The sequence below is a fragment of the Macrobrachium nipponense genome, chromosome 15 (genome assembly GCF_015104395.2).
Source record: "Macrobrachium nipponense isolate FS-2020 chromosome 15, ASM1510439v2, whole genome shotgun sequence".
NCBI lineage: Eukaryota > Metazoa > Arthropoda > Malacostraca > Decapoda > Palaemonidae > Macrobrachium > Macrobrachium nipponense.
In genome coordinates, this window is record NC_087208.1 from 30,748,070 (window position 1) to 30,770,023 (window position 21,954).

At 38.8% G+C, this 21,954-nt stretch overlaps 1 protein-coding gene across 1 annotated transcript; it reads left to right on the top strand.

Annotated features, from left to right (window-relative positions):
* The first annotated feature begins 559 nt into the window (after nucleotides 1–559).
* Nucleotides 560–21,629, top strand: LOC135227068 (ribosome maturation protein SBDS-like). The gene is made up of 6 exons (XM_064266893.1): nucleotides 560–1,013; nucleotides 4,840–4,957; nucleotides 15,748–15,850; nucleotides 18,258–18,397; nucleotides 20,394–20,525; nucleotides 21,234–21,629. The coding sequence occupies exons 1-6, from the start codon at nucleotides 868–870 to the stop codon at nucleotides 21,363–21,365; spliced, it is 771 nt and encodes a 256-aa protein (XP_064122963.1). The 5' UTR covers nucleotides 560–867; the 3' UTR covers nucleotides 21,366–21,629.
* Nucleotides 21,630–21,954: the final 325 nt, after the last annotated feature.

The window sequence follows — 21,954 nt, forward strand, 5'->3', positions numbered from 1 at the left end:
TCTCTCTCTCTCTCTCTCTCTCTCTCTCTCTCTCTCTCTCTCTCTCTCTCTCTCTCTCTCTCTCTCTCTCTCACACATGCAAGATGTGCCTAACATATTTGAAATAACTTATCACTAGTAGACCTTACAATTCCAGTGGTGAACCTTGCATGATGAAATGTTTTATTATTAAGGCTCTCAATTGTTTCACCATATTCATGCCTGAATATTACTGCCATAAAGTATTGCACAACCTGTGACTTCTGGTCACGACAAATTATCATGTTTTACCTTTATAAGAAAACCCATGGGATGTTAGCCAAACTTCAATAATGCAGAAAGGTAAAGGAACCGAGGCATGACAAACAAAATATTGAAGATAATAAGGAATTGTTTACATGTCGTAACAGGTTATATCCAGTCCATCAGGATATACAGTTTTCGTAAACATTATGTTACTAATAATAAGCTCCTTTCATAAAAAAAAACATGTAAGAAACGCGAAAGAATTGAAAGCAAGCTTCATAAAAGCAACTGTCAAGATGAATGACATTACTAAATATTAAAGGCACTACGCAATGCCATCGGTGGCACAACGTCGCCACAACAACAACGTGTTTCCATTAATAAGTAGGAGGCGGTCACGTCATTGCTTGCAGTGTTGTAAACGTCATTGCTTGCAGTGTTGTAAACGTCATTGCTTGCAGTGCAACGAGAGGAATTGTCATTGTTTCAGTTCTTCATTTAAGCAACTCCAGAACATTCAAGCGAAGTTCTTATAGGCCTATAGCTGACGGTGGCACGTACGTAGGTCTAGACTCGGCTGTCAACTCGGTATTCTCATTGTCTCCTGATTTTTGAGCGAAGCGATAAACTAGCACAGTCAAGATGAGTAGGAGTGGTGGTGCCAGGATAAATACTCCTACCAATCAAATCAGACTGACGAATGTGGCCATTGTCAGGATGAAGAAAGGGGGAAAACGCTTCGAAATTGCCTGCTACAGGAACAAAGTCCTCAGCTGGAGGCAGAAGGTGTAAGTTCGTCACTCCATTTATTTTATTTATTTTATAATTTTTTTTTTTTTTTGCAAAATATTTAACCTCGGTATTTAGTCTTGAAAATATCATAATTGACCTACCTAGTTAAAGGACAATCAATCCTGTTTATGGCCTACTAGGCTACCTACCTAATTCACGTAGGCTAACGTATGTTGGCATAGCTACTATAGCCTAGGTTAGGCTATGCTAGAAGTTATCTAGTAGTACCAACGTGACGACATTTTTGGGGACTTAAGTAGTAATGCCTACCATAGCCTGAGTATTCAAGATTTGGTAGTACTAGGTAATATTAGCTTAGGCCTAGCCTATGTAGTGTTAGCCTTATGCCTACTACTAGGGTAAAAAACCGCATGGTACAGGGGTGGACCATTTACGATCAACGTGTACAACCCCAAAAAGAGTACATTATAACGCACCCTGATATCGGAGATGGGCATCAGACGCGACTTGTTGTTGGTGAGAAACGGAGCTATAGACCTCTACTCCGGTGTCAGGACGCGTTATTATGTACTTTTCTTGGGGTTGTTCACATTGATCGTACATGGTCCACCCCTGTACCATGCGGTTTTTTACCCTATAGCTAGCTACAGGAAAATGGGTAGATCTACATTACTAGGGTATTCCGTGACAGCCTAGACTATGACAGTTGTGGTTTTTCTATGCAGATTTACCTCTTGAACAAGAATTTTAAGTAGCTAGGCTAATGTTTATTTGGATGACTGCAGTTAACCCCCAGGGGCCAGTACTAAACACGGTGAAATACATTGGACGCCCCAATCCCAAGTGGATGTCGTATTCGCGGTTACTTTCCCTGCAGAGCGTGCGGAACTATTCTTTAGAATTACCGGAAAGTGTAGTCTGCGTCACCAAAAAATGAGCTTAGCTACTACTAGTACCTAAATGTTGCTTTTGCCTGTGACGAATTACCGTGACCTAGCATGAGTACGTATTTGTAAACTCAGTCCTTAGACGCTTAGCCTATCACCTGTTACAGAACTGTATCCTACCACTGTACTATAAGTAAGTCATTTAGGCCGTAAGCACCCTTGTACTAGGTTCAGCAACTATCGGTTACGTGCAAAATGGACGGCCCAGGGTATGTATGTAAAACGTAATAAAAATGACAGTAAATGCCATGAACATGACATCTTATGTTGTTTAGGCCTTAGGACATTTCGGCCGTTTGGATGTCACGGCCTAAATGACTCATGGCTGCAACATCCAGGACAGCTTTTGATCCATGTAGGCTAATGCAAGAGCTAACTTGAAGAACGAAAGTGATTCTTACAGTTACCACTCGCCTCACCATTTAGTTCAAGTGGAACTTGCCTCTGAATCTCTGTCATCTCCAACACTTGTCATAGTACTGCCATTTTATCCTTGAGGGACAAGCCACAATTTGGCCTATGACCGGATAACTGATATAGGCCTACGTACAACAGATTTTGTAGGCGAAATTAACTTAACTTGCACCCAATGCTTTTCCAGTAACTTTTCCTATAATTTGGAAGTTATTAATTTTTGTAGTTTCCAAGAAACTACAGTAGTATTAATAAGCAAACACACATGGTTAACGTAAACTGCTATGTGGTTAACGTAAACTGCTATGTAAAGTAGCATGTTATGCTAATAAGTAAATACAGATGCCGATTTGATGTGGTAGGAGGCTGCAAGCAGGAAGGCTAGCCTACCCTTATGTCCTTATACGCTAAACTAACCTAATCAAAAATTTACCTTATCTATTAACATAAGTCTCCATGGCATGATTTTAAGGCCTGCCAAATGTTGTGAGGGCTCGTCACCCCTGTTTTACCATCTTTTCAATTTTTTGTTCCAAAGACATGTAAAATTGCATCAGTCTGATCTGAATTAAACATAAATTCCTTTATGTATATACATGCTTCTACGCAGAACATTCCCTTGTAATAACAAAATAGAGCTTTAAGTAATACAAATATTTGTAAGCATATGAACTGATTAAACTTTTTTTTTATATGTTTTCAAAAGTTTACTGAATTATAGAAAAATCCCTATTTTGATATGCCTCTATGCTATTTAATATTCAGTTGGAAAAATAAAGTTGATTAATTCTAAGTACATCCCTTGACCTGACTACTATGAAACTTTTAAAATAACATGGTATGTATCTATATTATACTGGTATAGAGTATCTTTGTAAAGATATGCCAAGTACATGGACTATACGTATGTTCAGATAGAAATGTTCATCTATCACGTGGTAGAGCATATATTCTGGGTTTGTTGAGCAATATTATGCTACCTTCTGAGCTGTTTTTCCCTTAGAAGGGAACATAGTCCCATTTTTCCTGGAATGTGTTAACAATAAGCCCTACTGAGTTAGGGCCCTGTCTTCCCATGCCAGGATAGACGGCAGGTTACAGGAGTTACTCTTTCCCAGCTGGCCTATTTGACCAAGAAACTTGACATTTCTTGGTATGAGAGATATGCCAGTCATGAAAAGATGAGGGATTTGTATTCTTATAAGAATAAATTGCCTCAGTTGTCCTGCTGCCAAATTTAAAAACCCTGTTTCCTAGTTTCAACAAATATTCCAGCTAAAAATTAAATGATATCCACTAAAAGATGAGTTTTGTAAATCTAAGAAACAGGCATATTATTTTAAAAGTTTGCCAATTTTTTTAATTGTAGTATTTTTACTATATTTTGCCAATTTTTTTAATTGTAGTATTTTTACTATATTTAACTATCAGTAACATTTACATATTATTTGGATAATATACATTGCAGTAGTTATTAGTAGAAATGCCCATTATATGGAAGAATGAAGACAATGCATTCACAAGCAAAATATACAAAGGATGATCTGAATTAAATGACATTGCCCTAATCTTACCATTGCTGACTGTTTGATTTGACCTGTTTTAATAGTATGTTACAATGTTTATTTATACTAGAGATTAACAAAATTAATTAGACTTAGAATAGTGATAACTTTTCTGGATTTTTGAGACCAGAATTACTCCCATCTTTATGTTCAGTGTTGCCAATTACATGTTGTAATTGCTTAAATTGTTGGATAGTATATTTTTTACTAGTTGTGAATGTAAAAAGTAAAAAAAAAAGATAGTCTTTTGATTAGATCTTGCAATACAAAAATATGTATCAATATCGGGCGTAGGTCATATTTGCTAGGAGGAGGTATGCTCAGACGTTTGAAATTCTCCAATTTACAGCTCTAAGGCTACCCATTATTATATATGTCTTCAATAACTCTCAAAGTATCCAGCTTTAATTTTTATGATACTTCTTGTAATTAATGTAGCTTTCCCATAATAGTAATCATGATATGATAGTGATAATCTTATCTCGGTAAATAATATTAGTTATGGAATTTATGAGTTAGGCTATGTACAAGTACTGGTAGGTTATGGTGCCTGCTTGGAAAATAGCTATCAGATATCTTTAAACTTCCAACATGAGATCTCAAGGTTATCATATACAATGTGCTGATGTGTACAAGTAGAGCATGTGTTTCTAAATCAATTAAATGTTTTTAAATTGGATACTAACTTCTAGCTTAAATAGGAGACGTGTTCAAACTTGAGATCCGTTTGTAGTACATTTACCTATTTCTTTTTTATAATTTTTTGTTCTCAAGACTAAAAGCATTTCAATTCAGAGCACATGGCAGTACTAGTATTTATAATGTGCTAGCATTCTTATAAAACAAGCTAAAAAAACCATTAGTGTGCTTAGCATTAGAACACCCATGTGGGCTTTATAATCATATCCTTAAGCTGCTGGATTTTATTTTACCAGGGAAAAGGATTTGGATGAGGTTCTTCAGAGTGAGGCAGTCTTCACTAATGTATCCAAGGGTCAAGTTGCTAAGAAAGAGGAACTCATGAAAAGTTTTGGCTCAGATGATCAAAAGAAGGTTGGTAAAATGAGATTTCTGTCGGAGATATTTGTAAATATACTCCGTACCTTGTATTTTTAACTAGAAATAATGTGACTTTTGTGGCCTCTCATTTATACAGTATTTGACACTCATAAATACAGTGTACAAAATATTTTTCGTTCAAGGAAACCCCATTTACCTATAAGAGCACAAAGTACTGTAAGGTCTTTCTCACATTGATCCATTGTATTGATTAGGACAGCCACAGTAGATGGGGATCCCTTTTGCTTTAACTTACAATTCACTCAGATCAGCAGGTTCTACTGCATATGTACTTGTTCTTATGGAAGATGCAGATGAAACCTCTCGCTTTTGCTGTAATACCCCAAGTAATTCTGTGGAGTTTGGGAAAATGCACCTAAGAAACTTTAATCAACTTTGGGTCTCTATGGATTGCTTCTGGATAAGCTCTATATAATACCACTCAACTGCTTGCTGTCTAAGTATACAGAAGGGCTTCAGTACCAAGATGGCCTTAAGGAGCAAGTCAACCCATGTAAATTAAAGATTTTATACATTCAACTTCCCTGCCAGATATATACTTAGCTATAGACTCCGTCGTCTCCGACAGAATTTCAAATTTCGCGGCACACGCTACCGGTAGGTCAGGTGATCTACCGCCCTGCCCTGGGTGGCAGGACTAGGAACCATTCCCGTTTTCTAATCAGAATTCTTCTGTCGCCCGGACCATCAACATTGTTGTTGGTTCCTCTCGATTGGTTTTTCTTTTTTCACCGGCAATTGATCTTCTTGACCGACTTTTGGTGACGTATCTGGATTGTTGGATTGGCATACGCTTTTGTGGACTGTTTTGTGGACTTGATTTTGGAATTTTCTTTAAAAATGTCTGACACTGGAATGGTTGTGAGACGTTGTGTGAATGTAGGCTGTAAGGTGAGGTTGCCGAAAGCTTCGGTAGACCCTCACACTGTATGCAAGGTTGCAGGGAGTATGAATGTTCTTTCACTAATACTTGCAAGGAATGTGAGAATTTGAGTGAGAATGAATGGAAGAATCTAACTAATTATTTGAAAAAGTTAGAGAGAGAAAGAGTGAGGAAGGCTTCTTATAGAAGTTTAAGTAGTTCGAGATCTAATGAACTAATTCCTAGCTTGGGATCCTCCCCAAGGGTAAGTATTGCTACTTCTCCTTCCATTGCAGCCCCTTCTCCTATTGCAGAACCTATAGATTCAGCGAAAGAACTTGCGGATCTAAAAGCAGCCTTCAAGTTGATGGAAAACAAAATGGCTGCCCTGCAAGGTAAGGCTAGTGATTTTTCAGTGGACAGTGATATGAGTGTCCCCAGTGTAGTGGAGGGGGCATCTTGGTCGGCTCCGCAACGCTCCTAGGTCTAGACCTCTTCCAAGCTCACATGCCCAGAGGGAGAAGGAATGTCGAAAACCGAAAGGAGGTTGTGGAGAATCCCCACCGATCAGGTGTCCCTTCGGCGGTTTCTGTGACACCCCAGACTGCCAAGGATCGCTATTGCAAAAGCGTCCTGCGTGAGTGTTTTTCTTCGTCGGGATCTTCATCTCCGAGACGTGATTGGAGGGATTCAGATCGCTCTCGACCACTCAAGAGGAGTTGGAAGGCTCCGACGATTGACTCGAGCCCGGAAAACTTCCCTGAGGAGTCTCCTTCGGGAGTTAAGAAGGCAAGAAGAGCAATTCTGTCAACCAGAGTTAGAAGGAGTCAGGAGGTGGAGGCTATGGACTCCTCCCCTCCTCCTTCCCCTCCTCCCGAAGAGGATAAAGAGGAGGTTACGAAGAGGTTCATGATGGCTATGCAAGAGCAGATTTCGTCTTTTGTAGGAGTCCTTTCAAAGGAGCCTCCTAGAAGGAAAGACTCTTCCCTTCCTATCAAAAGATCCTCCAGACGTATGGAGGTATCTGCCGCAAGGATCGATGCTCCTACTCGAGGTGAGGCTTCCTGTATGAACGTGGATGAACCGATCAGGCGTCTGGCACCGGCCAGGAGTGAGGAGTCACCCAGGAGGCAGGAGCCAAGAGCCAGGAGTGAGGAGTCACCCAGGAGGCAGGAGCCAAGAGCCAGGAGTGTGGAGTCATCCAGGAAGAGGCAAGGAGGCAGGAGGCAAGAGCCAGGAGGCAAGAGGCAGGAGGTTCAAGAGGCAGGAGTCGGAGGCAGGGAGTCAGGAGGCAGGAGCAGGAGGTCCGGGTCAGGAGCAGGAGTCCGGATCAGGAGGCAAGAGCAAAGGATTCAGGAGGCAGGAGCCAGGAGTCCGGAGTCAGGAGGCAGGAGTCCGGAGTCAGGAGGCAGGAGTCAAGAGCCAGGAGGCAGGAGTCGGAGATTCATTCCTGGAATTTATGACTCTTCTCCAAATAGAAGCTCCTCTCCTTCAGATCGTAGGAGGCTCTTGGAAGGACTCTCCCTCCAAACGAGAGCTTTCTCCTTCGTCTGATCGAGGTTGGACGATTTGTCCGATGACGAACCTCCGCAAATGAGGGACTCTCGAATTAATAAGGTCTTAGCCTCATTTGTTACTACAAGAGTTTGGAAGACTCTCTATTAGTCCGGCGGGATCCTCCTCTCCTCGAGCTCGGCTACGGCAAAATCTTCGGCCTTTCTGAAAATGAAGCCTGCAATTTCTATGAAGAAGGCCCTCCATTCTTTAGATTCTTGGATGGACAAGAAGAAAGAGTTGGGAAAGACTGTATTCTGCACGCCTCCTTCCAAACTCCATGGAAAGAGAGGTATCTGGTATGGGACAGGAGAGACTATGGGTCTTTCTCTTCCTGCCTCGGCAGATGCGGACTTTTCCAATTTAGTGGAGGCCCTCTAGACGTCACTCTTTAGGATCGGTCAGATCGACGGGTGGAGCATTTCGGAGTTGAACCACTATCTAAAGGGACTTTTTGTCACTTTAGAGGTGTTCAATTTTCTGGATTGGTCACTCGGAGTTCTGGCCAACAAATCTAAAGATCCGGAGTTTCTTAAAAACCCAGAGATTCTCCATAGCGTCCTGTCTTGCATGGACAAGGCAGTATAGGACGGTTCGGGAGAAGTGGCTTCCCTTTTTGGTGCTGGTCTTCTGAAAAAGAGATCAGTATATGGTTCCCTATTATCAAAAGGGGTTTCTCCGAGCCAGAGGACTGCTTTATTGTTCGCCCCTCTGTCGGATCATCTGTTTCCTTCTCAGTTAGTGAAGGATATATCTCGCTCGCTAACTGAGAAGGCGACACAAGACCTACTGGTACAAACGTCCAAGAAAGGACGCCCTGTAGTGTCGACGATTAAGAAGGACTCTCGTCCTCCTTCGTGGAGGTGCAGCGGCTCGTCCCCCTGCCAGAAAGAAGAGCTCTGACAAGAGAGGAAGGTCTTCCTTCAGACCTTTCAAGAAAACTAAATGACTTGTTGCTCCTTCAAGCACCAGTGGGCGCCAGACTCCTGAACTTTGCAGGAGTATGGGCAAAAAAGGGGAGCCGACCCTTGGTCAGTCTCGGTCCTAAAGAAAGGTACGTAATCCCCTTCGAGGGACAGTCCTCCCCTAACATCTACGCCTCGGGAACTGTCAGCGAGGTACAGAGACCCTGTAATGAGAAAGACTCTCCTTCAGATGGTGGAACAAATGTGGGAAAAGGAGGCCATCGAACTTGTGCAGGATCCACACTCCCCGGGATTTTACAATCGCCTTTTTCTAGTACCAAAGGCATTGGGGGGGTGGAGACCAGTACTGGACGTAAGCGCTCTGAATCGCTTTGTTCAGAAAAAGAAGTTCCGTATGGAAACGTCCGCCTCAGTAATGTCGGCTCTTCGTCCAGGAGATTGGATGGTCTCTCTGGACTTGCAAGATGCGTATTTCCACGTTCCCATTCACCATTTGTCAAAGAAATATCTTCGGTTTGTAATAGGAGACAAGATTTTTCAATTCAGGGCTCTGTGCTTCGGTCTGTCTACAGCTCCGCAGGTATTCACCAACCTGATGGCGAATGTAGCAAGATGGCTTCACCTAGAGGGAATAAACATCTCCCTCTACTTAGACGACTGGCTGATCAGGGCCAAGTCGGAGATTCAGTGCTTGGAGGACTTATCAGTAACAAGAAACATGATAGAATTGCTGGGATTACTCGTGAACTCGAGAAGTCGCAGCTGATCCCCAGCCAGAGCTTGGTCTATCTGGGGATTCAGATGGATTCTCGGGGTTTTCGAGTATTTCCTTCGGCGAGAAAGAATCACTCGAGGTTTGTCGAAAATCTCGAGCTTCTTAGAGAGAAAGAGCAGTTCAGCGAGGGATTATCTGAGCCTTTTAGGGACCCTGTCCTCACTAGAAAAGTTCTTCTCTCTGGGGAGGCTTCACCTTCGCCCTCTTCAGTTTTTCCTGAAAGGGGTGTGGAGTTGGAAGACGGGACAACTCTCAGACATCTTCACGCTTCCACAAGAGATAAAAGATCACTTGAAGTGGTGGATCCTTCCTCTTCAAAAGAACGAAGGCGTATCGCTTGCCCTGCAGAACCCAGACCAAGTGTTATATTCCGACGCTTCGGAGTCGGGATGGGGAGCGACGCTAGGAGCAAGGGAGGTGTCAGGCACCTGGACAAAGGAACAGGTGTCCTGGCACATCAATTGCAAGGAACTGGTGGCCATACACCTAGCCTTAAAGTTCTTCGAAGAGATAGTCAGAGGCGGGGTGATACAGATAAACTCGGACAACACCACGGCTCTGGCTTACATACGCAAGCAAGGAGGCACGCACTCTTTCTCCCTCTTTCAGTTAACAAAACACCTGTTAACCTGGACAGAAGAAAGAGGCATAACTCTCCTCACAAGATTTGTGCAAGGGATAAAGAATGTGAGAGCGGACAGACTGAGCAGGAGGAATCAGGTCCTTCCCACAGAATGGACTCTACACGAAGAAGTGTGTCGAAGTCTTTGGTCCCTGTGGGGGAGACCTCACATAGACCTGTTTGCGACGTTCCTCTCCAAAAGAGTAGAGATCTTTTGCTCTCTAGTAGACGATCCGAGAGCCTTCGCAATAGACGCGTTTCTCCTGGATTGGTCGGGTGTGGACGCCTACGCCTTTCCCCCGTTCAAGATCCTGGGGGAAGTGCTCAGGAAGTTCGTAGCTTCAAAGAGCAGGAAGCTGACACTAATAGCCCCATTTTGGCCAGCCCAAGAATGGTTCACGGAGGTACTGGAGTGGATAGTGGACTTCCCCAGATCTCTTCCAAACAGACCAGATCTACTCAGACAACCCCACTTCGAGAGGTTTCATCACAACCTCCCAGGTCTCGCTCTGACTGCCTTTCGACTATCGAAAGACTTGTCAGAGCGAGGGGCTTTTCTCGCAAGGCTGCGGGCTCTATCGCTCGAGCCCGCAGAGCTTCAACGAGAAGAGTATACCAATCGAAGTGGGAAGTCTTTAGGAGGTGGTGTAAGAGTCAGAAGCTGTCCTCCTCCAGTACCTCTATAGTTAATATTGCCGATTTCCTCCTCTTTCTGAGAGAGGAATCACACCTATCTGTGTCAACAATAAAGGGATACAGAAGCATGCTGTCTTCAGTATTCAGAAATCGAGGGCTAGAAATTGCAGATAACAAAGATCTACACGATTTAATTAGATCCTTTGAAACTTCAAAAGCAGCAACTCCTAGAACACCTAGTTGGAATCTGGACGTGGTCCTGAAATTCCTTTCCTCGGATAAATTCGAGCCTTTACATCTGGCTTCCTTCCGCGACGTCACTAGGAAATGCTTATTCCTGTTGTCTCTCGCTACAGCCAAGAGGACGAGCGAATTGCACGCTCTGGATTCCACAGTGGGGTTCAAAGGAGATGCTGCTATCTGCTCGTTCCAGACAATGTTTCTGGCGAAGAACGAAAACCCGTCAAAACCTTGGCCCAGAAGCTTTGAAGTAAAAGGTCTATCTAACCTCGTAGGCAGAGAGACAGAGAGGTCTCTCTGTCCAGTGAGAGCTCTTAAATTTTATTTAGAGAGGAAGAGACAGATGGGAGCTTGTCAACAAGGTCTTTGGTGTGCTGTGAAGAACCCCAAAAGACTCATGTCCAAAAACGGCCAAGGCTTCTTTGTGAGAAGCGTAATTACGGACGCACACAAGAACTGCTCGGAGGAATCCTTCGGTCTTCTAAAGGTTAAGACCCATGAGGTGAGAGCAGTAGCAACGTCCTTGGCGTTCCAAAAGAATATGTCTCTTAAAAATATCATTGAGACTACTTATTGGAGGTGCAATTCAGTGTTTGCATCTCATTACCTGAAGGATGTGAGAGTGACTTATGAGAAGTGCTTCTCTCTAGGTCCATTTGTATCAGCAGATACAGTGCTGGGTCTTGGAGCAAAGACTGATCCTTAAAATATTTGATTTTATCTTACATAAACCCTCTTGTCAGATATGTGCTTGGTTTTCTATTAGCAAGCTCACGGATGTCGCACGGGCGCATAGTGTCATTGCTGGTAGGGGATCAAGGGTATGTATGGCTAGTGGGGGAGTACAAAATTTTTTTTGTATATTTTGTATAAATGAACGTGTAATTATGTTTCGAGTTTTTGGTTGTTTGTAAGGAGTTCGGGGATAACTCCTTGCAATCTTAGAACTAACATGGATGTTAGGATCAGGTGATCGGGATCGGTGTTGTGCTCCTTGAACAAGGTGTATTGTCATGTTAGTGGAATAGCACCCAATGACAAAGGCCTTTAGGATAAGACCCCATTGGCAGACCCACAAGAACTCTTAGCCATAGATCAATATCTCGCTGAGGCTCTTTGAGGCTAAGCAGACTCCAAGGCAGTAGCCGCGAAGTCTTCAGCCTAATAAGGTAGGAACCAAGGTTTATTAATACCTACAACATATGTTGTTTACCTGTCTATTTCAGTAGTTAGCTGTCTCTTACCCACCACCAATGGGTGCTAATCAGCTAAGTATATGTGGCAGGGTGGAAAGTGGAATGTATAAAAATGATATTGTCATGTTACAATAAAGTTTTATACATACTTACCTGACAGATATATACGATTAATGGCCCACCCAGCCTCCCCGCAGGAGACAGGTGGAAGAGAAGAATTCTGATTAGAAAACGGGAATGGTTCCTAGTCCTGCCACCCAGGGGCAGGGCGGGCGGTAGATCACCTGACCTACCGGTAGCGTGTGCCGCGAAATTTGAAATTCTGTCGGAGACGACGGAGTCTATAGCTAAGTATATATCTGTCAGGTAAGTATGTATAAAACTTTATTGTAACATGACAATATCATATTTGTGTGTGGTTGAGCATGAATTAGGCAGCTGACATTGACTGGTAAATGCAGTCTAGTCATACTGACAGAAAATTGAGAGAAAAAATACTGTTTGGTTACCACCACCAGAGTAAGCTTTTATTAGACATAGTGGTCAGTAGTTGCTGTTTCTCATGAACAGCAACCTCTGCTAGATCATCATCTCCATGAAAAAAATATAACAGGTAGTCTGGCTCTAGCAGTGTGTTTGGGACTCATCTGCACAGGATTTTGTGACGTCATTCTACCCTATGCCAAAGCTGTTGTCATGGCAAGTGTGGAGTTCAAATAGCAATATCCCTCTCGTATGTATATTGAGAAATTATCAAAGAATCTAGTAATAAATTATCTTAATTTGTACACTAGAGATAATAATATAAATGGTGTTTTTGTTTTTCTTTTTCCATACAATTTTTTGTAAACAGCCAAAATTTCCAGTAAGAAGTCACCGTTCATTTCTGTCTTAGTGATATCGTTGTGATAGTGGACTTCAAAATGGTTTACTATTCTAGTGTATTTGGGTGCAGTGAGAGTGATAGGGGGACTTACAAGCTCTTTTCATTTCCAAAGGATCCTGAGTTAAGAAAAATCTGGGGTCACACAAGGGATTCATGTACGGCAGGCATTCCAGTTCTGCTCAGTACAATAGAAATTTGAGATTGGAGCTTACAAATCAACTGATCCCAAAAAATTATCAGGGTTTAAAAAAGATGCAGTACCAGATCAGAATCTTCCAATGCAATTAACGTCTGCTAAGCAGAAAGTTGGTCATTTAACAGTTGGCTCTGACTTGTTTGGTTTAGGTTGCAGTCAGTGTCACTCACAAGAAAACCTTACTGGTGCATTGGTTCAACATTTTGCCTGTTTGATTTCTTCGTATTGACATTCACAAGAACTACAATAATTTCATGTCATAAATTGCATTCATCACTTGAATCTATGGAAGTATATTTATTATATTGCATTTCAAAGTGTAACAAAGGCAATTATCCCTGTTTACAACAGTAAACTGTCATTCCAATGTATTTGTGTGACATCACAGATTATAGTCGGTTACATAAAAATACAGAGACCTGCACATTGGACTACCTGTCGTATTTCTTTATCGTGATCATCTCTCTTCAGAAGATACTCAAGTTCCAAGGAAATAACTATTCTTCAGGGGAAAAGAGGACTTTTATTTAAGGTGGAAGGGTTAGTTGGGCCATGCAATCTTTCTGTATTATCTACTAAGTATTGGAGGCATGAGATGTCACCTGAATAATCCCTGTTTTAAAGTAAAAATCTTATTAAATATACCAAAATAGGGGCAAAGAAGGATAAAATAATAAATGAGAGAGAGAGAAGGGACTAGAACTGTTTGATAGTCTCTCATGTTTAATAACCACCAATTTGAGGCATTCTGAAATTCTGTGCTTGGTGTATCAGCCCTGGTCAGGTAAATGGCATTTTTTAAAATAGTATATAATATTAGTAGTACTTTAGTATCTTAAAACAATCTTTACTCATTATTTTTTCAATGGAAATCACAAAGTTGGTGATTTTTTTAAGTAAAACTTTATTGAACATATTTTGCCTTATTTCCATGTAACAAAATTTTAGTTGAACCATCTTGCCACAGTCAAAAGACTAATATTCCATGTGGCAAGACCCCAAGAGTTTTGTGCCCAGGGCTATTCTATGGCCCTCTCCCAGATTTGCCTTTTTGTGATGGTCTTTACCATTTTGCCAGCTTTTGTTCATGCTTACCATTTTCATCCTTCACCTCCTTACTTTCTTCGTCCATTTCCAATACCCTTATGAGGTGTGGCTAACATGACTTCATGCCTCAATGTTTGGTAGTACTCAGCATCATCAGTAACATTATGCTACAGAGTACAAAACATTTTACGTACTTCCATAGCTCCTACATGGTATACCCATCAGACCATGTACAAGATATGCTTTCATGCCCAACCCTTATTTGTTCCCTGAGGATTGACTTCTGATGTTATTCTTCTTTGTACCTTAATGCCCTGCTTCCTATATAATTCATGTATGGCCCTGTGCTCATCTGTACTCCTAAATTGCTATTTAGGCAATAGTATCTCACCATAATAAAGGACCACAGTATATTGTATTTCTGGATATATCAGTGCAAAATGGAAATATCAATTTGGGGGTGTTCATTGTGGGATCAAGCACCATACTGTTTTTTTCAAATCAGACACCAGAAGGAATGCTGGGAGTTTGAGTGAGGGAGAAAGTGCATCACTCACACTCACCCTCAGTCTTAGTTTATACGTATACATATTAATACTAATAATAAAGTTTTTATCTTACTGTATGGGTACTGTCTGTTTATATAAATAAGACCCTTTATAGCAAAAAGAAAAACGTAACGACTTCAATACTGTACTATTAGAGAAAACTACAGGGATAACATGATTAGTTGTCACATTTCTGTAAGACAGATCTATTTCATTTGTATTATATAGACGTTTTGCTGTGTTTAAATTAATACATAATAATATTTTAGAATTAGTAAATCATTGTCATAAGCATTTTAGGGGTGTACTAGATACTTATGTAGTAACAGTTGTAGGATGGTAATGTAAGATGACAAGGGTGTTTTGGAATGATGGTCCGTGGTGTAGTTTTGTTTGAAATTTAAAAAAAAAATTTTTAATATAATTTAAGATTTTTTTTGTTTGAGCTGTTAAATTAGGCAGTGAACTGTTAAAATAGGCAGTTATAAGCATTTCAGTTTAAGGGTTACAGGGTATGTATAAATATACTTTATAACAAAAACGCCTTCACGTACGTATATGTTATACGTACATAAGTAGTATCAGTTTCTTTTATAACAATGTAGGCTCGGATGCTTTCATCCATTTTATTGGGGAGCTGCGATAAGAATATCATGGTTTTAGTGACCTAATAGTATTTTTATAACATGACATGTTTTTCAGTATACTGTAAACCCAGTAATCATGATGTTATTGCCTACTTTTTCAGCATGCTGAAAACCCACTTGCTCATCATGTGGTGTTCTTGTTGCACAATAGAATGAGTAATAGAGCATATTGTTATCTGAGGGTCTGTGCATTTACAGTCTTCATAGGACAAGTTGATGCAATTGGGTTTTCATTGCACATAAATGAGTTCTCATAACTTTTAAATTGAGGATATTTATTGACAATAAATACCTGCCATAGTACAATATCTTTCATAGTTACACTGTAAAGTACTGTAGTGTACTTTTATAACACCATGTAACCCCAAACATTTCTGATCTTTCTGATGATGTATAGAACATGTAGCATACTTCTGTACAGAAAGAAATACTCTCAGAATATTCTGTTATAGTGAAAGAGTGTAATGAGGTGAATAGAAAATTATTCAAGCAAGTATTTATATTCTTGGTTGATAACTACCCAGAATGAATCATTATAACTGCTGCCCTAAAATAGTCACTAATATTGGTAGGAATATTGCTGTGGAGTATAAAATTTATCAATTGAACCATATTCATTATTTTGCAGATCTGTTTGGAGATTCTGGAAAAGGGAGAACTGCAGGTTTCAGACAAAGAGCGACAGGCAAACCAGGAATCTTCACTAAAGGAGATTGCATGTATTGTATCTGGTGAGTAGTTAACAAAAGGGATATTTGTGAAAGACGTCATTTTTTATTATGAACACTTGAGAAGAGATAATAGGAACCTGTATGTGTGTGTTGAATGTTGCTTTCTTTGGCAGATGGTGAAAATATCAGTGAAGGATTATCAAACTTTATAAACCTTTGTGAATTGTATCATCATTATTAATATAAACTAAAAATTTAGCTAGTCTGGGTTGAATATTCAAGTTTTGACTTGGTGTGATGTGCTAATATACTGATTGGATAACTGTTATGTATATGAGAATTGTTCCAGTTCATTTAGCTGAGTACCACGTAAAAAAAAAGGTCCCCTTAATCTCTTGACTAGAAATACAAATACCCTTACTTAATAAATTTCATCCTTTTTATATTTATTCAGATCTATAATGGGCTTCTGAACAAGAGAAAAACTTTAAGCTAGTTAGTTCTTCATATATTATGACTGCTTCAGCATATGTAAAAGTGAATGCTTTAGTACTGAATTATAATTAAAATTTTTTTATAGATTTTCAGTAGAGAGTACTTTTCTTCTTATTTTAACATAAAGGCCTGCCAGACAAGAAACTGAGACCTTCATTATTAAATGAACAAACTGCTTGTTTGCTCTTAAGCTAGAGGAGTGGGCATATTTATAAATTATAAATACCATACTATTTACAAAACCATTTAAGAAAGGGTGGAAATTATAAAAAGGTCTGGAGAGCTATACAGTGGTAACTTGATCTACAAGTGAATTAATGTACGAGTTTTCTAGGTACGAGTTGTCACTCGGTCGATTTTTTACTTTGTTACATGAGCAAAAATTTGAGGTACGAGCTTGAGATGCCGCTGCTACTTTAGTAGATGGCGTAGTGACGAAAATTAAGATAAGCAAAGAAGAATAAGTAAATATGCACCTTTTCCATGAATCTTTTAAAAAGTTATACATTACTTCACTGTATCCGTTAATATTGTATGTATTCTCATATTATTGTATTATTAAATACAACTAACATAGCGGTCAATGTTTTGGTTTGGAAATCACCTGATGGCGAATACGAGTTTTTTTGCTACATTTAACTTAATTCTGAGCAAATTTTCTTGCTTCTAGTTAGCATAAACGAATATCTAGATACTACTTGACTTTTATAAGACAAGGTAATTTTTCATTATGCAATGTGTTTTCAAGTCTAAATATGACTTCAGTACGTCTCGTTGTGATTGTGAACTAAATTGTATTTTTTGTTAACAGGTTACGTTGGCGGCATGTATATTGAGTAAAAATATGACACGATTCCATTCACTATTTTCATTTTTTTTCATCGTAATATGAGTTATACGTTATTTATCTTTTATCGGCATAAAAACAACAGTAAAATGTGTTCTTTCAAGCCCAGTATGTAGTTTTGATTAAATTAATTTTATCTCAATTTTATCTGAGGTCGTGTTGAATGGCATAAGTTTACGGGAGTTTTATCCTTGTTGCTGATGCACGATAATACGTAGTCATTAGCAGCTTGATAATTTTCTCAGCTCAGTTATAAATTTAACAACATATTTCCTTGTTGATCTTTGATCTATAGCGAATAAAGTTATTACATAAAAATATCTCGGCCCTATTCTACATAGCGTCATTTATAACATAACTATGGTAATTGTTTACTATTGTACTATGGTTGAAATACAAGCCAAACAGATGTTGTTATCCAATTCGGTTGTACTTAGCAAAACAAAAGTTGTTTCTTGTTCGGTTGTTCATGGCTGTATACGTTTACGCAACAAGTACTATAACGTTAAAACAATACTTGTCTCTTTTGCTGTTTTTGAACTTACTTAATCAGAAGATGCATTAAAGTTAGGCCATTGTGATTTGCTCTCTAGTAAAATCGGATTATTGTGAGATGAAGTATCGTAACTTGAACACTACCTGTACACTGTATAAAACCTTATTATATCTTTACATACTCTTTCTATTATGTTTTTATACAATATTTATTATTTAGAAATGTATTTTCCTTATTCAGTAACACTAACCATAAAAATATGGGGTGGCATTTTGAGGATTGGAATGGATTAAGGGCATTTTAAGTATTTTCGATGGGGAAAATTGATTTGATGTTTGAGCAAATTGAGCTTCGAGCTTGGCAACGGAATGAATTAAACTCGTAGGTCGAGGTACCACTGTACTTGAAAACCTTCTGATATCAAAACAGTTTTTACTATTTAGCAATGCTTTGTTATCACAGAAAACATGATTGGATTATGGTTTGAAACTTTTTTGAGTTCGTTCATTTTTCAAATTACAATTTAGTGACTACTAGTTCATTTTTCATAGTTCATTTTTCATATTTCATTTTAGTGACTGCTAGATTTCATTTGTCATGTAATATAAGATAATTATTTTTACTTACAGAAAAGTGTATAAACCCAGAAACACAGACCCCATACACTGTTGCCATGATTGAGAATGCTATGAAAGACCTTCATTTCAGCTTGAACCCAAAGAGAAATAATAAACAACAAGCTCTTCAGGTCATCAAGCAGCTCCAAGAGGTAAGGTAGTAAACATTACTGTGAATGTGTGTGTACAAGTTAAATTCTGATATATTTATTGTAAACAGTAAAATATTTTTTACTCATTCTTTTAAGACCAGTGAAGTGTACAGAAACTGTGTGGCAAATAGCTACTTGACTTTATGAAATGTTTAACAATGGGTTGGGCCATTTTACAAGAAAAGGAAGTCCCTTCTCAACTATCAGATTTTGTCATTAACTGGCATGGTATTCTGTGCAACCGCAGTTTACCTTTGTTTCACCTTTTTATTCTATTTACCATCAAGATGATGATGTGAATTTTTAGTATTGATTATTATGAAGATTAATCACTACCCACCTCCTAAAGGTCTTGATTTTTGTCAATGAAAGTCTGTGTTTGTTGGTGTGATCAGTGGTAGTCATTAAACATAATGTGCTGCTTTCATAGTATTGGCTGTTGATTTGTGTCAAAGTTAGCTACCTTTCAACAGGCCATAATGTTGATGATCGTAGTGGGGATGAAGGTACTAGTTGTTCATACGTGAACAAACCTTCGGTCATAACAATAGGATAATTTCTAGCGCAAATGGGCAATGAACTGGGTAAAGGCCAAGAGAGGTCAACCATTACACTCGCCCAGGCGGTTAAGAAAAGACTGACGCGTTGGCGTAGATGAATGGTCATTGACCATTCTTCACCCGATCTACACGTGTTACCAGATATCACATGATTCCTTGCTTTCATCTGTTTTTTTAACTGGATCCAGCTAGGCGCTAGAAATTATCCTATTGTTAAGACCTCAGGTTTGTAGCTATGAAAAATAAAAATTGTTTTAGAAAATTAGTCATATTTTTTTAATTGGATATTTATTTTATTGTTAGCTTTTATGATTGTCCCTAGTTACATATGAAAAAACAAGGCTACCTTGCTTTGCAATGTTAATAGTAATTTTCCTGGCCTTGGATTGTAAGTCATAAGTTACAGCCTTTTGATAGAAAGTCATAATCTACAGACCATTGATAGAAAGTAATTAGATCCATCACATGAAATTTGCATGTTTCATGTCCCTTTATAGGGAATTATGTTCTGTCAGAGGAAAGGAATATGATGCCTGGCCAGGTTATTTTAAACAAACAGGAAAAAGAGTTGAAGAACTAAAATAGGGAGGGAACATAGCACCAAATTTGAGGAGCACTGGTTTTACATCTGATGGTTTGTTTGAGATTAATGGGAAGGCTATATACTAACTGCCACAGGGTATTGACAACTTTGGAGGAGCATTTCGAGTCTACCATTAGTCGTTTGGCTTTGGTCAGGGCAGAAGTTCCAAAACTACACTGAAAGGAAGGGAAGGTAGATGACCAATATAGATCAATAAAGCCCTACAACAATGAGAATCCTGGTTTTGGTGCCACTCACCATTATAATCAACTTCAAGTGGCCTGTCAAAATCTGGTTTTGTTAGATCCAGTGAAGGTTGACTTGCTCAGTCGAGTACCTCATCACACCCAACCTCCTAATTTGAACCAAGCCAGAAGGAATTAGGGCCTTGGAAGGAGTGGAGAGAGAACCAGTTGTGGATGTGATAATAGAGAAGCTGGTCATAAGTACAATCATGAATCCATTTGAAGAAAAAAAAGTGGCCATGAACATAAAACAAAAGGGACCCAGTCATAAGACAAATGTAAATAATAAATATTTTATGCTTTTTTTTATGTTTTTAGAGGTAATTTCAGAGGTAATGGCACTTGATGTTGAAGGAAAGTTAAATAGTTCAAGGGTTATAATGAAATTAAAGTGCTTTTCCAATGTTGTAGAGCAATAAAACCGTGCTGTTTTAGCTAATAAGGTCTTTTAGTTATGTAACAGCTACTTAGTAGGTATTTCATTACATTTTTTGATTGGGCTGATCAGTTATTTTCATCACAGTACTGCCAGCACTCATAAAAATGTGGTGCCTGCAAATTTAAGTCTTAATATAGAGAGATGTAATTATAGCTCTGGTCCTCCACAGACAATTCCTATCCAGCGAGCACAGATGAAGATTAATGTTACTATTCCAGCCAAGGAAGCCAAAAAGCTAAAGGAGAAGATAACACCTCTAATGAAAGTAGAGAGTGAAAGTTTTGATCCAGACTTGAACATTGTGAGTATGTGCAGTATGTATATATTTTTATGATCATTCTAAAAATGATTTTGTAATTATAAATAAGCCTCAAGAGCCAAGATAGTTATTGTTACGTCCAGTAAGTAGTGGAAAAGCTGTGGATAGGGCTAAATTCTGTGGGAAATTTAGCATGCTTAATATCATAGAATCTTTCTTAGGAATATCCAGTTCCTTAAATCTATCTCTTAACAGTGAGTATGGTCCATATTGGCAGAGGTTTGTGGTAAAGGAAAGGTTTGTGTTTATAAGTGGTTTTAGCCAGACTGCTATATATTTGTCTGTAATCATATTTAAAGTATTTAATATGAAGCTAATTAACTTTCCCTAGCTACTCTCTTCTCAATTAGCTTCAACTTCTTGAACTTTACCTTGTTCAATTTTTTATTCTCATTCATAAACAATCCTTATGTCACGCTGTATGGAAGTCTAGCAGTGTGATTTAGTAATAAGAGTATTTTTAAACTTCATTATATATATGTACTGTATATGTACTGTGATAATAATCTTGATTCCTTGGATAGAAATTGTATAGATTACAGTAGTGAAGTTTGCTAGTAGTTTTATTTTTTTACAATTCATGTCAGCAGTCTAGCCCAATGAAATCTTTAGACTCAAGAATATATTCTTCAGCAAAACTAATTCATCCATGTTGGATTGTTTTTCATGACTGAACTTTTCCTACTTCAGGTTGGACTCATAGATCCTGGCCACTACCGAACAATCGAAGAACTCATCATTGGACCTACAAAAGGACGTGCAAAGGTTGAAGTAATGAGCCTCAAAGAAATATCTGATACTGGAAGTGATTCTTTAATTTAATAGCATGGGCGGCTGATATTTTTTATAATGAATATATTAAACAATTTTGTTGCCATTTGATACTGCACCTCCCCATGCTAATTTTTAATCTGCATATCACATGAGGAGCTGTAAAGCAGGAAACACCTCCTTGGAGGTAAGGTTTTACAGATAAGTAATGTTACTCTGCAATGGGCAATGGTCTATTTTAACAATATTTGCCCTCAGCCTATCCTCTCTCAGACAGATGAAAAAAAAGTGATGGGCATTTCAGCAGTATTATAAACCACTGTGCTTTTGGTGTATAAGAATTATTTGATCATAAATGTTATTTAACTGAGAGTGGTTATTTTAAAAACTGTAAATCTCAATTGACTAAATTGGCATATTAATTCTATTTTCATAGTGTAATTGCCAAATTACCACTGGAAAAGTTTTGCTATTATACAGAAATGGAAATATAGCCCTTACTTATTTTTCATCTTGAAATAATTTAATGCTTACATATTGTTTTTAAGCCTACAAACCTGTGATAATCAATAGCAATACCAACAGTGTTGCATAGAAGTGAGATTGTGTAAAGGTCCCCAAACCTGAAAAAAAAAAAACA